The sequence below is a fragment of the Poromitra crassiceps genome (genome assembly GCF_964638095.1).
Source record: "Poromitra crassiceps genome assembly, chromosome: 23".
Lineage (NCBI taxonomy): Eukaryota > Metazoa > Chordata > Actinopteri > Beryciformes > Melamphaidae > Poromitra > Poromitra crassiceps.
In genome coordinates this window covers 22,106,519-22,119,974 of record NC_139639.1, presented here as the reverse complement: position 1 = coordinate 22,119,974, position 13,456 = coordinate 22,106,519, and the positions used below count along the sequence as shown (strand labels likewise).

Here is a 13,456-nt window from a genome sequence, read left to right as displayed (position 1 = left end):
TCAATCCTTTATTTTCCATGGGTCCACGGTTATACCTCACTGCTGTGCTCAGGTTAAGTAGGAAAAGGGTTTAAAAACATAGGGTGCTTTGGTGATGAAGACTAAGGGGCATCAAAATGTAAAAGTCCATCCTAAGTTCCTCAGTGTAGTTACCAATCTTCCCACCAACAGTAGCCTCAATAGACCAGAATGCAATGCAGCCGGTAACGGCACACACCACAAACCTGTTCTTTCTATGCTCCAATTTTTCTTGATAGGAAAAGCTTAGTAGTTACTACACAATCGTTATCACTCTCTCCACCTGTGCGTACTATACATCACACAGAACCCCCTCCACTGGGGGTTGTCGCAAGTCATTCTGGGAAACACAAAAAATCAATGATCAATCATCTACTTTTATGATCATCGTCTACTCTTATTTTTTTATTTGTAGTGGGAACTAGGCATTTCCCGGTTCAAAGGATAGGAACTATCCTGATAGACCGTGACGTCACCTGCCCTCGGATTTCCTACCCCGATCTCAGGGAGCCTCACCAGCCTGACCTCAAAATCCAAGATGGCAGGTCTGCACTTCAACAGTCGTGAAAGTTGTAGTAAATACTGTTTATTAGCACGCCTGTCTTATTTGTGTCTCATTAAATCAGTCATACACACAATACTGTTACGGTCTAACTTCTATCTATGGACATGTTCCTACAGTGTTCGTATGCGCAAAATACTGTAATTGCTAACAATGGCTAGCCTGGATAGAGCTAACCCTGGCTGGTTTCCCAAAGGTTGGAAGGCGGTCTGACGTTACTCAACTGGGATATTCCTAGGTCCCAATACACAAGGAATTGTGTATTGTAACTTCAGGTTAAGTAGAAGTAGACAAGGGAGGTCGAGGGAAAGTGGGCACACCAACAAAGTAAATTACAGCACCACTTCATCACAAAATAAGTCCTGGCTGGAATAAATTGATCATCACCAATTGATGATATTTAATAGTGTAAGAGAATCTGGGGTTGGATTTTTGCCTTTAAACTGAGATTTTGAGATGAATGAACTTGGTTGACTGCGATATCATCTCTCTGTTCCGTTTTTTGAGTTATAGTAAAATACACTTCCACGTTTCAAAACGGCGCCAACAGGTGAAAGCCACAGGTTGCCGATTGGCCGTGTTCCTGCGCTCTGCTGTATTGGATATCATGCCTGGTGGCACTAAGTGACAATGTAGTGGTGACACTGACGACACAAGCCAAGCCTGAGACCGATGACAAGCGCAGACACTCCACACAGAGACGTGTTGTTCCCCTCGGCCTGGCCGGGCCTGGGAACTCTCCCCATGGCCCGGGTCCTCACACAACACAACACAACACAGCAGACTGGTGCTGCCCTGTTAACACCCACACAGTGGGCCCTGTCAGAAAATTAACACCCAAATCCTTTGAACACATATTCTTATGATGTGTCATTTAGTAAACTTCCTGGGAGGGAGGCTAAGAAACCTCATGACAAAGATGTAAGGTGACACTGCAACAACAATGCCACTGCTTAAAAGACACAGTACAGCTGTATGTAACAGTCTGGATTAGACCTGAGGACAATTGTAAAAAACCAGCGCCTTAGGACTTTGAGACTATATAACCAGAGAAGTCTGTGAGCCCAGCCCACAAGGCCTCAAAGCTAGCCGGTGTAAAAGCTGCTGGAATAGTCATGTGCCAGACAGCTACGGGGTCAAAACAACATATGAACTTCATTCTTCTTAATCGTCATTTACGTGGCAAACAATGGCAAACTTGCAAAAACGGTTTTCTCCAAGATAAAATAAGCATTTAATATTGAACCAACTGAAAAACTCCAGAGTAGCTTAGTTTTTACATGATGGAAATAGAGGCCACTGCCAATTCCACTACAAGTGCGTGCAAAAATGCTGATCGGTAGGCTATACCAAATGGAGATTAACTCTACACTTAATTCATAGATAATAATATATTACTGTAATATTATTTCTCTTTAGATGCTAACTGAAAATGCACAGTGCATTGATATCTCTGTGAATAACTCAATAACCCCCCTGTATCAATCTACAGATCTGTATTAATTTGACATTCCTGTTTCGCATCACTTTGTCTTAAACAAGGAAGACTTTCAAAATTATGTAAAACATTATCTGCATTTCCAACACGCGACCTCGCACTATCAGATGGCTGATGACAACTGAAAAGAATCCCATGTTCTTCAACTTGCATTCAAATCCAAATATGTCTGCCCCAGCTACAGAGGAAGCAAACCTTGAAGAGGCTCTCGAATCGACTAACTGTTGATCTCATATATTATAGCTGTCCTTTCCATTCCTCTTTCATATGCCCAGATGAAAAGACAATGCCTTTAGCTTTAGCTTATTGAAGAAGACCCCCCCCCCCCCCGCCCACCAAGAGTAAAATAACAGTCAACATATTTTTGTCTGTTACAGTTCAATTATATCTGATGCCCCTAAGCTGCATTGTTGGCCATGGGAGTTTTAACAACCACACACACACCACACCATCGCTGTCACACCCACACATTTCACATGAATGCAAACACACACACACATAGGTGACTAGAACAAAGACAAAAAATATGTATATACAGCCCTGCCTCCCTCTGTCACTCTCACACACACATGTTCACACTTCCGCACACACACACAAACTCAACTTCATGAACATCTTACCTGTGAATAGTCAAAGTCGGAGAGAGGCGCTATGCTCTTGATGTATTCGATTCTGAACTGGTCCTCTGGGTTGGCTAGCGGGACTGGGGGTATTAAAGTGCTCATCGCAGACACTATAGTCTAAAAAGCAGAAGTTGGGGGGGGGGGGGGGAGACAAGCATTAAGCAGGATAAAAAATAAAATCATGGTCAAATCCAATCACCTGTATAGTCAGTAAAAAGATTCCCCTTGTTCAGTCTAACAACAGAGACACTGAGCACAATTTCAATTAAAAAGGGGGATTGATACAGATGAAACTCACCACTATGGCATCCTTCACGTTTTTCCGAATATCTTGGATTTTCTGTTTCTTTTCTCTGCATGGGGACACAATAGAGATGTGAGGCAACAGTTGGGAAAGTGACGGCCAAGGCAAACCACAAAAGCTTTATCATCAAGGTGGTTATGAGCAAGCTAGGGGTTACAGCTAGGCTATACACCATACTCATTCAGTTACACAGTATATACTGTACTGTTGGTGATGAAGCTAGGTATAACGTTACATAGCAGAGGAGGATAGGGCTTAGTTGGTGAAAATATAAAAGTGGGCTCAGTAAATTGCAAGGTAAAAGGATAGTGTACTGTACCGGTACTCAAGATTAAACATATTTTTTTTCATATATTTTCCTCTAAAAATAGCAGTATCATTCTCTATATCCTCCTTGATACACACTTTGATTTCATACAACATTCACAGGATATTCATACAAATACAGGACTGTGACATCATGTAAGTTAGGCCTGTGTAAATAGACCATGGGTAAGATCAATGCCATGCAAGGCCCTGCAGCAAAACAAATCATCAATAGGCCTATGGAACCCAACCTATCACCCTTTCACATGAAATGGCAAACGATGAATTTGACATCTATAATCTCATGTCTGGCATATGCATACTAGTGCACTGCACATCTAAATAGGAGGAAAATGGGGAGATGTTAGCTGCTTTGCATGGGATACTGGGCCCGACCAACAGGCGCTGCAGTGCCTGAGGAAAATCCATGCACAGCCAATATTTGTGGCCTCGACAGTGTCACTCATTGGGAGAGAAACCACGCGAATAAGCAATCAAATATATATTTCGACGCACAAGTGTATTTAATAAGAGGCGTATTGAACATTGACTCACTCTGCGTTGAAGCCGTTGACGTGTAGAATCCTCATCTGCTTCACAATGGTGCTTTTTCCGGACTCTCCCGCACCTTCGAAAAGAAACCAACAAAAATACATTAAAAACATCGCCGAATAACACGACTGAGGAGATCCTGGCGAGCGTAAAAAGCAAACGAACAAATGTTTTGTTGGAAAATGAAGCTATAGTTGATTGTAGGCTCTGTGGCTTCCATCAATATCCACCCCCATGACATATTATTGCAAGCGCTGTCAAACGGGGCTACGTGTTCAGTAAACGAAAGGGATTTGGGTTACATTTTCTGCAAGCTATTAACATTATAATCAACCTTACCCAGTAATAACAGCCTGTGTGTGGCTTTATACGCTTGTCTTTCCTTTTGCAACTGTTTTTCTATCTTTTTATTTGCCTCTCGTTGTGCCTTTTCGTCGATGCGTTGATCTTCAGTCTTGCTGTTGCCCAAACAACCCATCTTCCGTCGCCCTAACCCTTCCTTGTAAAACGGTAAAAAATGTAAAATAATACCCGGGTTGATGGTGTGGTTAAAATAATAAAGAATAGGTCTACTGTACAAATCTGTGCGAGGCTTCTCCGTCGGAGGGGAGGAATATGTTCCCCGTTACAATTCCGCTTTAGCCGCAGCCGACCGTCATCCAAACGAATTCTTGATCTGTAAACCAACGAAGAATAACGAGCCGCTAAAAAAAGGAATAATGTCGAAAATATATAAATAGGGAGGGGGAGAGAGAGAGGGTTTTCAATTTCTGGGAATCCAGTCAACTGTTCCTATCTCGTCTCCAACCCCTCTCTTCACTCAGTATTTTTTTTTCTATCTGAATTTCTATCAGTATTTCTGTCTCTTTAACTCAGCACTGCCTCTCTCTGTGGCACCAGGAAGTAACCGTGAGCCGTGGAGGTGGAAAACAAACCTTCGTTAAACTGTAACACTCACAATCAGCCCTGATATAAATTAGCATTTTATAACTTGTGTAGCAAAGAAGGTGAGAAGCCATTCCCCGTTTACATTGATAAAAGTCATTCGCCACCCTGCTATCAAGCTAATCGACGAGGGGTGGAAACTACCGTACTGTACGCCTCTACAGACTGGTTTACAGAGGGGCTGGGTCTCTTGTTGGCTTCCAGTCAGTGAGGTGGCCCTGACCCAAACTGGCAAGCCATTTACTGTCTGTACAGTGGACTTTACCTGTCCCTGTGTTGTTGTTGTTGTTTTAAATTGGGTTGGGGACCACCATGAGTCATTCACGTTACAGGAGGTCCCCAGCAAACTTAGGAATAGTTTCAGTAGCCTATAATTAATTATACTAGTATGATAAAGTTATGAACTCACCATTGCACCCCACAGAAACAGGAATTACAGTGATATCATAGGAGATACAATGGGGGGGGGGACATCAAGTATAATAATATAACTATAATATCACTATTGGGTACATATTTACTTGTCTGTCCATACAATAATATTATAGTGATTTTCAATTAGGGAAGCTACACCGGTGGTTCTCAAACTTTTTCCACATCAAGGACCCAAACTGACACAAATTAGACCACGGACCCACATTTGATTAAAAAAAAATCTTTTGTGATGACCCTCTCACTCTCATGGCCCTGTCTGGCAGGAGCCTGGCATTGGGGTCGTTAAGCTGATTGGGTGCACCTGGGCCCAGGGTACTCACTGGGCTTAAGAAGGCCTTCTTTAGACCATAGTCTCTCTCCCTCCTCACCGATGCACCTTTTGTACTTTTCTTTTGCTTAATGTAGTTTGTTGTCTCGTTATTTTCCATTAGTTTTCTTTAATAAATCATTTCTAACTTTTATTTACTTTGGTGTCAATGGTGTATTTGTTACTTCGGGTTGTATTAAACCTATGAGGGGAGTCATACACCAAAGTAAAAGTTAAAACAATAATTGATTAACTAAAACTAAGTGGAAATAATAACTAGACAACACAAACTACATTAAACAAACAAAACAAAAGGTGCATCGGTGAGGAGGGAGAGAGACTTCCTATGCTCATGGAGCATAGGTGCACCCAATCAGCCTAAAGACCCCAACACCAGGCTCCTAAAGACAGGGCCAGGTGAGTGGGAAGGTTGTCACACTTTTAGATGTTTTATTACAGAAATTGTATGAAACCCATCACCAAAATAGTCATAGTCTGTCATTGTGTTACTTATGGATGGAATTCTAGTAAAAATAAATTACCATTTTTGCTGGGGACCCCCTGGAACCCCCTCAAGGACCCCTGGGGGTCCCCGGACCCCACTTCCAGAACCACTGAGCCACACAACATACCTGTCATGCATATTATGCCATTAACTTTTTACACCAAATAAAAACTGATGTTATAAATGGCAAATGGTCTGCATTTATATAGCACTTTTATCCAAAGTGCTTTACAATCAGTATGATACATTCATCCATTCACACAGACATTCATACACCAATGGCGGCAAGCTACCATGCAGGGTGCTGACACACCATTGGGAGCGATTTTGGGTTCAGTATCTTGCCCAAGGACACTTCGACATGCAGACTGGAGGAGCCGGGGATCGAACCACCAACCTCTTTTATCCAAAGCGATTAGTGGACGACCCCGCTCTACCTCCTAAGCTACAATAAATAAATAATCACTGCAAATAAATAAAATAAACAAACTGCAGGCCTTCATTTCTGACCCCCACGTTTTTAAGTTCTATAGTAAGAGTTCCCTGTGACAGAATGCGACGCCCAATCTGACAATATTTCTGACAAAATATTGTCTCTACTGTAGGTAGGGGATAACAGTGGAGCATGAAACATATCATTAGAATAGTTATTATGCATTCTCTCCTGGCGCTAAATTCAAATAAGTGATAAGGAACTTAAATAACGTGTAGAAATTCTACCATACATTCTATAATTAACCATACAACCTAGAGTCATAGATCAATTAATTGTCTTGATTTTGTGTGTACACTTGTAGCATACAATCAAATTGTATTCTCCAAAGTGTCTGAAAATGTCAGCAGCAATGCGGTAAAAACCTACACAGTGGCTGTGCAACTTATGGTTTTCCTATAAAGGAAACAGAAAAATGTTGACTGTTGTGAGGACTGTCTCATAGCCTGATGTAGCATCCTCTACAGTAGACTGAAATAGGGTGTGGGCTTGTTGAGGTTAGACTTGCAATTACTTTCAACCAGAATTGTGATATTTGCAGGTAACAATAGCAGACGTCTTCCATAAATTACATCTCTCTCACTAATATGTGTGCATGCCTGAAACAGAGAATGAACCACAGTGAACAAGTCTCTTAATTCTACACTTAAATAAAATGGTTAGCTTCTCACTCTATTTAGATTCATTAAAAGAGCAACTGGCAGCACTGGCCTGTCATATAATGGAGCCAGGCCAGGCTAACCTACTATACACACAGCATCTGTCATTATTTTAAACTGAAAGCTATTTTACAGTGACTGTCAGGAATATGCAACTCTCTGCTTTGCACAGGCACCGCAACTATTCAAGAAGCACCTGCATTAGTTTGTGTATTCTTGATTTAGCTGTACGACTCGAGTAGTGGGTGAAATGCTTTGCTCAATCAAACCATGAATGTCTCAAGGCGCTGGATGCCATGACATCACATTCAAGTTTAAAAAAAATCCTATGCCTACATGGCAACCATCAATGATCATTTGTGCCACATATAATAATGAATGTGCTGCTATTGTCAACATTATGCAAATATCACGCAAATGCTTGTTTCATGTAGTGAAATGAGTACAACAAAGTTGTGCAGCATGCAAATCAAGCCTAGGCTGTAACCCGCACTAGTGGTGTGGAAAGCTTACCACCGCCCCCCCCTCCCCCCCAGCCCCATTTCCCCACCTTAGAAAGCAAGGTCAAAACAAGTGACTGGCCCACATCACTCTCTAGTGGTTATAGGGAGCATAGCAACACCTGCTATGGCTACTAGCTGTACTGCAGCTCCTAGTGGACGATGAAGTTCTGTCTGTGTTGTACAATCAGTTTACTGTGACAGAGGTGGTTCCACTGATCTTTTCTCATGTGAGGTGCAAAACATGCCGTCAATATGGGATGATGAACAGACCTATGCTGGACCTGTATTGCTCAATGGCTAGCATATAGCTTTAACAGTGGCAAGGTTAGCGGTTCAATTCCCACTGGGGTCACAAAAATTTAAATGGATGCCCTCATGGCATTGGCAGTGTAAGGCGCTTTAGATAAAAGCATCTACCTCATGATCTATGTATACCTTAAAACCCATGAGCCAGCTATTTGGTGTGGACTGGACTCCACATGGTTGCTACTCAACCACCAACTCCCAACAAAGCACAACAAGTGCATTCAGGAAATATAAACAATATCTGACAACATTTCAAGAGTTATTTTCTGTGTTTGTAGATCTGTTATGCCTATTTACTAACATAGACTGGTACTGAACTGTAGGGCTTGGCGATATGGTCCAATATATATCAGATCTCAATATTTTTTTAGGCTGAATGGCGATACACAATATCTCTGCTTTCAAATATTTACACAATTAATTTTTTGATAAATAATCATCAGTAATGTGGATATAATGACTAACTGGGTAAAGGCTTTGAACAGAACAGGCTGGTAAGTTCAGAAAATGACATCACTTTACTGTAATGCAGCCTTAAAAACCAGGAAAAGACAACACAGATCACGACATTATGATATCCAAAATCTTAAAACACGATTTCAGACGGCAGCCCGTCTTTATTGTCATCTAGTCTCTAGTCTCATATCGCAATATTGATATATCAATATATTGCCCAGCCCTACTGAACTGTATGAATTAACATGCACATATCCAAATGATCTAAAATCACTTTGCTTCTCACACTCTGAAGCTAGCGAGCCTTATTGCGTTCTCTTTTGGGGCAGAGGCTCTTCATGAAGCCATGGTGTAAATTATGCAGTAAGCAAATCCTGGAGAACACACATAGTCCAATGTCCTTTTAGTGTGGTTCACTCATTGTGGTTCATTCAGCTGATACAAAGTATCAAGACAATTCACACTGTACCCTGCAATCAATATCATAAAAGACGACAATAACTCATACATCAGTAACTTCTGTTGATCATTACATTAACTGAGGACTCCATGAAGTGAGTAGCAAAGTTCAGCGATGGTCAATGATAAAACCCATTTAGACAGAAGCAAAGTTCACCTGACTTCAGATGAGCTAAACACTTAAAGGGGAGGGCTGATGAGGCTGTAGCTTCTGTGGATGAGTAAGCTCTCCCTAAAAGTGGTTTCCTATTCCTGGTAAGTGAAGTGCATGCTGGGTAGTGCCAAGAAAATCTGCCACAACATGACAATCAGCGACTTCCACCAAGCTATTCATTGGCTATGGCCGGCTTTCCTCTGTGATCACTTCATTTGAGTCCAGTACACTGCTAGTGCTAGCAGCCTGTTGTTCTGGCTCATGAACGCGGGTGATAAGGCTGAGATATGAAACAGTGAGTTAAGGACATCTAGGAAAGCTGTAACAGATGTTATCACAGAGTCCTGTACTTAGAATCAGGTCCATGAGGCCTAACAATAAAGTAACTTCCTTTCCAAGAAATAATAGGAACTTGCCTCCCAGTTCGCATCCCTGCGTTAAGTGGCTTTTAAGTTTAGACTATAACATTTCAAATTTTGCTCTATTTATTTCTATGATCAAATATGTTTAATGAGGACATTGTTCAAATTAGATTTTGTCTGAGTAAATAAAGGTATTGCATTTCCAAAAATACATTTACAGGCTGTTTCAGACAAACAGTAAACACATCACAGTTGGAGCTGGACTTGGTTTTGATTGGCTTCCCTTCCTCACAAAAAACAACAACAACAAATCCTTCCAATCAGGCTGGTTTGCAACATTTTAACCGACACTATGAGGAAGACAGACATACCTGTCGTCTGTCGAAACGTCAGTCAGTCCCTAATAAAAGGTGCAGACGGAAAAGAGTTCCCCACTGTCTTTACTTCAGGTTGGTAGTCTGTGTGAAGTGCCCAGGTCAAACTTTTTTCTATGTACACTGTCCCTCACTGTTGAGCACCAGGACCCTTTTATTCCAAACTTGGCTGAAGCGCGCTGGAATTTATGTTGGACAGGCATCAAGGATTATGACTGTTCTGCTTGTGTGAGGACTTTTAAGTCTTCCAATTCATTCAGGAAATATATATTTTAATTACACAATTAATTCAGTATTTGTTTTAACTAAACAACATCTAATTGCGAAACATCATGAAGAACCTTTTTCTCATCCTGAGCAATAGCATATTTGAAAACAAAATAATGAAAACGGAATGATATGGGAGTGGGACCTTTGATGTAAATCAGCGTTTTGGGATCTTTTCGCAGCCATTTTATGACAAAATAAAAGGGAAATCTGTCTATTTTTGATCATATTGTAACTTGTAAGTATAAAGTCTAAAGTATTGCCTGTATGCTCGTGGTTTGTAAGGTACCACATAGTTCATTCCATTTAACCAGAAATGTAACATTAGCCGCTATAAACATGGCCAAAAGAGATGGATTCAGGCCCCAGCTCATGCAGAAAATGGCAACCCATTTACGATATACAGCAGCTCCTTATGGCTATCATTATTCAACTAAATACCTGCAGCAAATACAAACAGATAAAGTGACCCAGATTAGCTAGCATACGTCGCCTTGAAATGCAACACTATTTGGAAGGTGTCCACTTTCAGAGGAACACAAACCACCTCAGTCCTCTGGCATGCAACAAGAGTCCTGCTGGAGACCTGGAGGGTATAAAGTCAAAACCCAAAGCCTCTTGGGTGTAACCTGGACAGATAACTGATCAAACAAATATGATGATGTGGTGATGGACATCAGACCATGACAGATAAGATGCTGAATTATCCAACACAGGTCAAACATTCACTTATGAACTGTGTATTTCCACAGTAGCCTGATCACTGAACTCACATTCTGTTTCATTCAGTCTGGCCTCCAGCCCGCCCACATTGATTTTTAGTGGGTGGGAGTACTTGCCTTGACAGACAACTCCTTCAGGCAATCAGCGTCGCTCAATCCAATCCAAATCCACCCGGAAGAACGGCGAAAACGTCTTCTCCGTCTAGAAACTGGTGCATACTCTTGTTCTCGTTTAATTGTTATTGAGTCTACTTCTGCAATTACTGCACTCATGGTTGAGTGTGTTTACTCTACTAACAGTAACGTTACCGCACGCTGATTCAGGGACCCACCATACTGTTTTGCCAGTGGTGTCCCTGATTGGCTGGTTATGTTGTCAACTACTGTATGATGCAGGTCCCTGATTGGCCCGTGCACTTTGTAATGTCTGGAAATCGCTGTGGGCGGGTTGGAGGTCAGACTGATCCGCAGAAGGAAACAGATTATAGAGAATAGTCATAGATATTATATTACTATAGATGGGTCACCGCAGGCTCCGCCAATTCTAACAAATGGTAGCAGCAAGTCTCCTAAATTGTCACATGGTACAATAGACTCAGACCTGCCGAAAGTCTCCTAAGTGGGCGTGTCTGTGGAAAACCATGGGCAAAACCCACCTGACAAATAGACAGGAAGTGAGTTGAAGTTGGGCCGTCTTGCTTGAAATCCCATCGTCTTTGGAACAGTTAGTTCCAGGCAAGCAATTTGATTGGACAAGGGGCATTCCATGTGTGCCGATATACAGTATAACAGCACAGGACGGTTCACTGTATGTATGTACAGTATATCACTCCGCTTCACAACTGTTTTAATGTCACCTTGATTCAATAATCTGTGCTAACCTAAAGTAGCTATCTTAGCTAGCTTGCATTTGGGAAACAGTTTACCTGTTGCTTGGCAACACTTGTTAGCATTAGCATGCAATCCTCCTGAGGGAACTGTTTTTGTTGGCGGAGACAAATAACAGACAAAAAACATCTGTTGTCTCAAATTACTTAAAAAAAGTATTACTAGCTTTTACAACTGTTGTAATTTTCACTGCTCCACCCTCTGCCGATCTGGGGAGAGCCGAGACTAGCACCATGCTTCCTCCGAGACATGCGCAGTTGCCAGCCACTTCTTTTCACCCGACAGCGGGAGCTTCACCGGTAGGACGTAGCACGTGGGAGGATCACGCTATTCCCACCAGTTCACTTCTTCCCCCTGAACAGGCGCCCCGACCGACCAGAGGAGGCGCTAGTGCATGATCAGTATGGTTTTACCAGTCTCTTTCCACAGTGGGTCATAGAGGAATGTATAACACATCTTTGTTGGACTAGTGGAGGGTCTTTAGGATGAGCAGTGCATTGGGATTGTTACCTTGCCCTCCCTGTGTGTAATTAGTGAGGTGTTTACATAGGATATTAAACTGATTGCCATGACTGATTATACGCAATAACAAAGTAATCATTCACAACGTAACACCTTTTACAGTAAAGCATGCAACATTGTGATAAGACTGCTTCTCTGTCTGTATATGAGCCCATGCCCAGCTCCCCTGATTAGGTTAGCTGCAATGACACAGACACTCCTCTTCCTGATTAAGACTTTCTCTTCCGGATGTCGAGTACTGTCCTCTGGAAATTGTTTGAATGTATTACATGTAGGCTGCATTAACAATAAATGGCACGTGTGCAGAAGATAATCGTGTGTAACTGGTGGGGAATCAACGCTAACCACCAGCCAAACTCTGCCTGCGTTTGTCTATCCAGACTCTTTTCTACTCTTAAAAAGCTGCTTGGTTGGTAAAATAGTGAAAGTGGGCGTTACATTTTTGGGATCCACCTGCTACTGTGTGAAAACATGTCCTAGCCTGGTGTGGGGTGACAGGGAGAGAGAGGGACGGAGGCCTAGCCTAATCTGGCAACACACTATGATGTTCCAGGGACATGATTGGGGTGTCCACTCTAGATAAACCATAAAGCTACTATCAATCCTAGGAGGCCAGCGACTGATTATAGGATATTAATACATTTCCATAAGTCAGGTGACAAGAGCTAATTAAGAGGAAGCGCTCAGTGATTTACAGACTATTTTCCCAGCAGAGTATCAAGGGATAAAAGTCACAATTTACACACTGTGCACTTGATCAGCCACTCACAGCCACTGTCACTGTATACAGTAGACCAGTGGTTCTCAACTGATGAATTGTTCAACTTCACCATTATGTAATTGACAAGAAGCTAAAAACAATTAGAGAATGTAGAAGGATGATGTTTTGGTCAGAGTTTCACTTGTATCTCTCTACCTACAATACAGATAGTCGTGGAATTCTGGACAAATTTCCAGAATTGGGTCTGAGACACAAAATGACATTAAGGTCAGTGGCCCCAATGTGGACTAAATTACGAGTCCTTGATATGGAAAGGTTGAGAATCACTAGGCTACCAGTCTACTCTACTACTTTTCAGAAGTGGTCTCTACTTCAGTGTGTGTGTGTGTGTGTGTGTGTGTGTGTGTGTGTGTGTGTGTGTGTGTGTGTGTGTGTGTGTGTGTGTGTGTGTGTGTGTGTGTGTGTGTGTGTGTGTGTGTAGGTGTCCTGTCCGTCCATACAGTAAATATAGGTGT

At 42.0% G+C, this 13,456-nt stretch overlaps 1 protein-coding gene across 4 annotated transcripts in view; it reads right to left on the bottom strand.

The window, feature by feature from the left end:
* gnal2 (guanine nucleotide binding protein (G protein), alpha activating activity polypeptide, olfactory type 2) overlaps positions 1-13,456 on the bottom strand; it is a gene marked incomplete at its 5' end in the record, with an annotated part of 68,240 nt that overhangs the window by 53,962 nt on the left and 822 nt on the right. For 2 of the 4 annotated variants that reach the window (XM_083659119.1, XM_083659120.1), the window contains 4 exons: positions 2,699-2,818; positions 3,000-3,054; positions 3,867-3,939; positions 4,203-4,660. In XM_083659119.1, the coding sequence (XP_083515245.1) occupies positions 2,699-2,818; positions 3,000-3,054; positions 3,867-3,939; positions 4,203-4,341 (387 nt within the window). Of the gene's footprint in view, positions 1-2,698; positions 2,819-2,999; positions 3,055-3,866; positions 3,940-4,202; positions 4,661-13,456 lie in introns of those variants that run through there. The other 2 variants (XM_083659117.1, XM_083659118.1) reach the window with 1 other exon arrangement.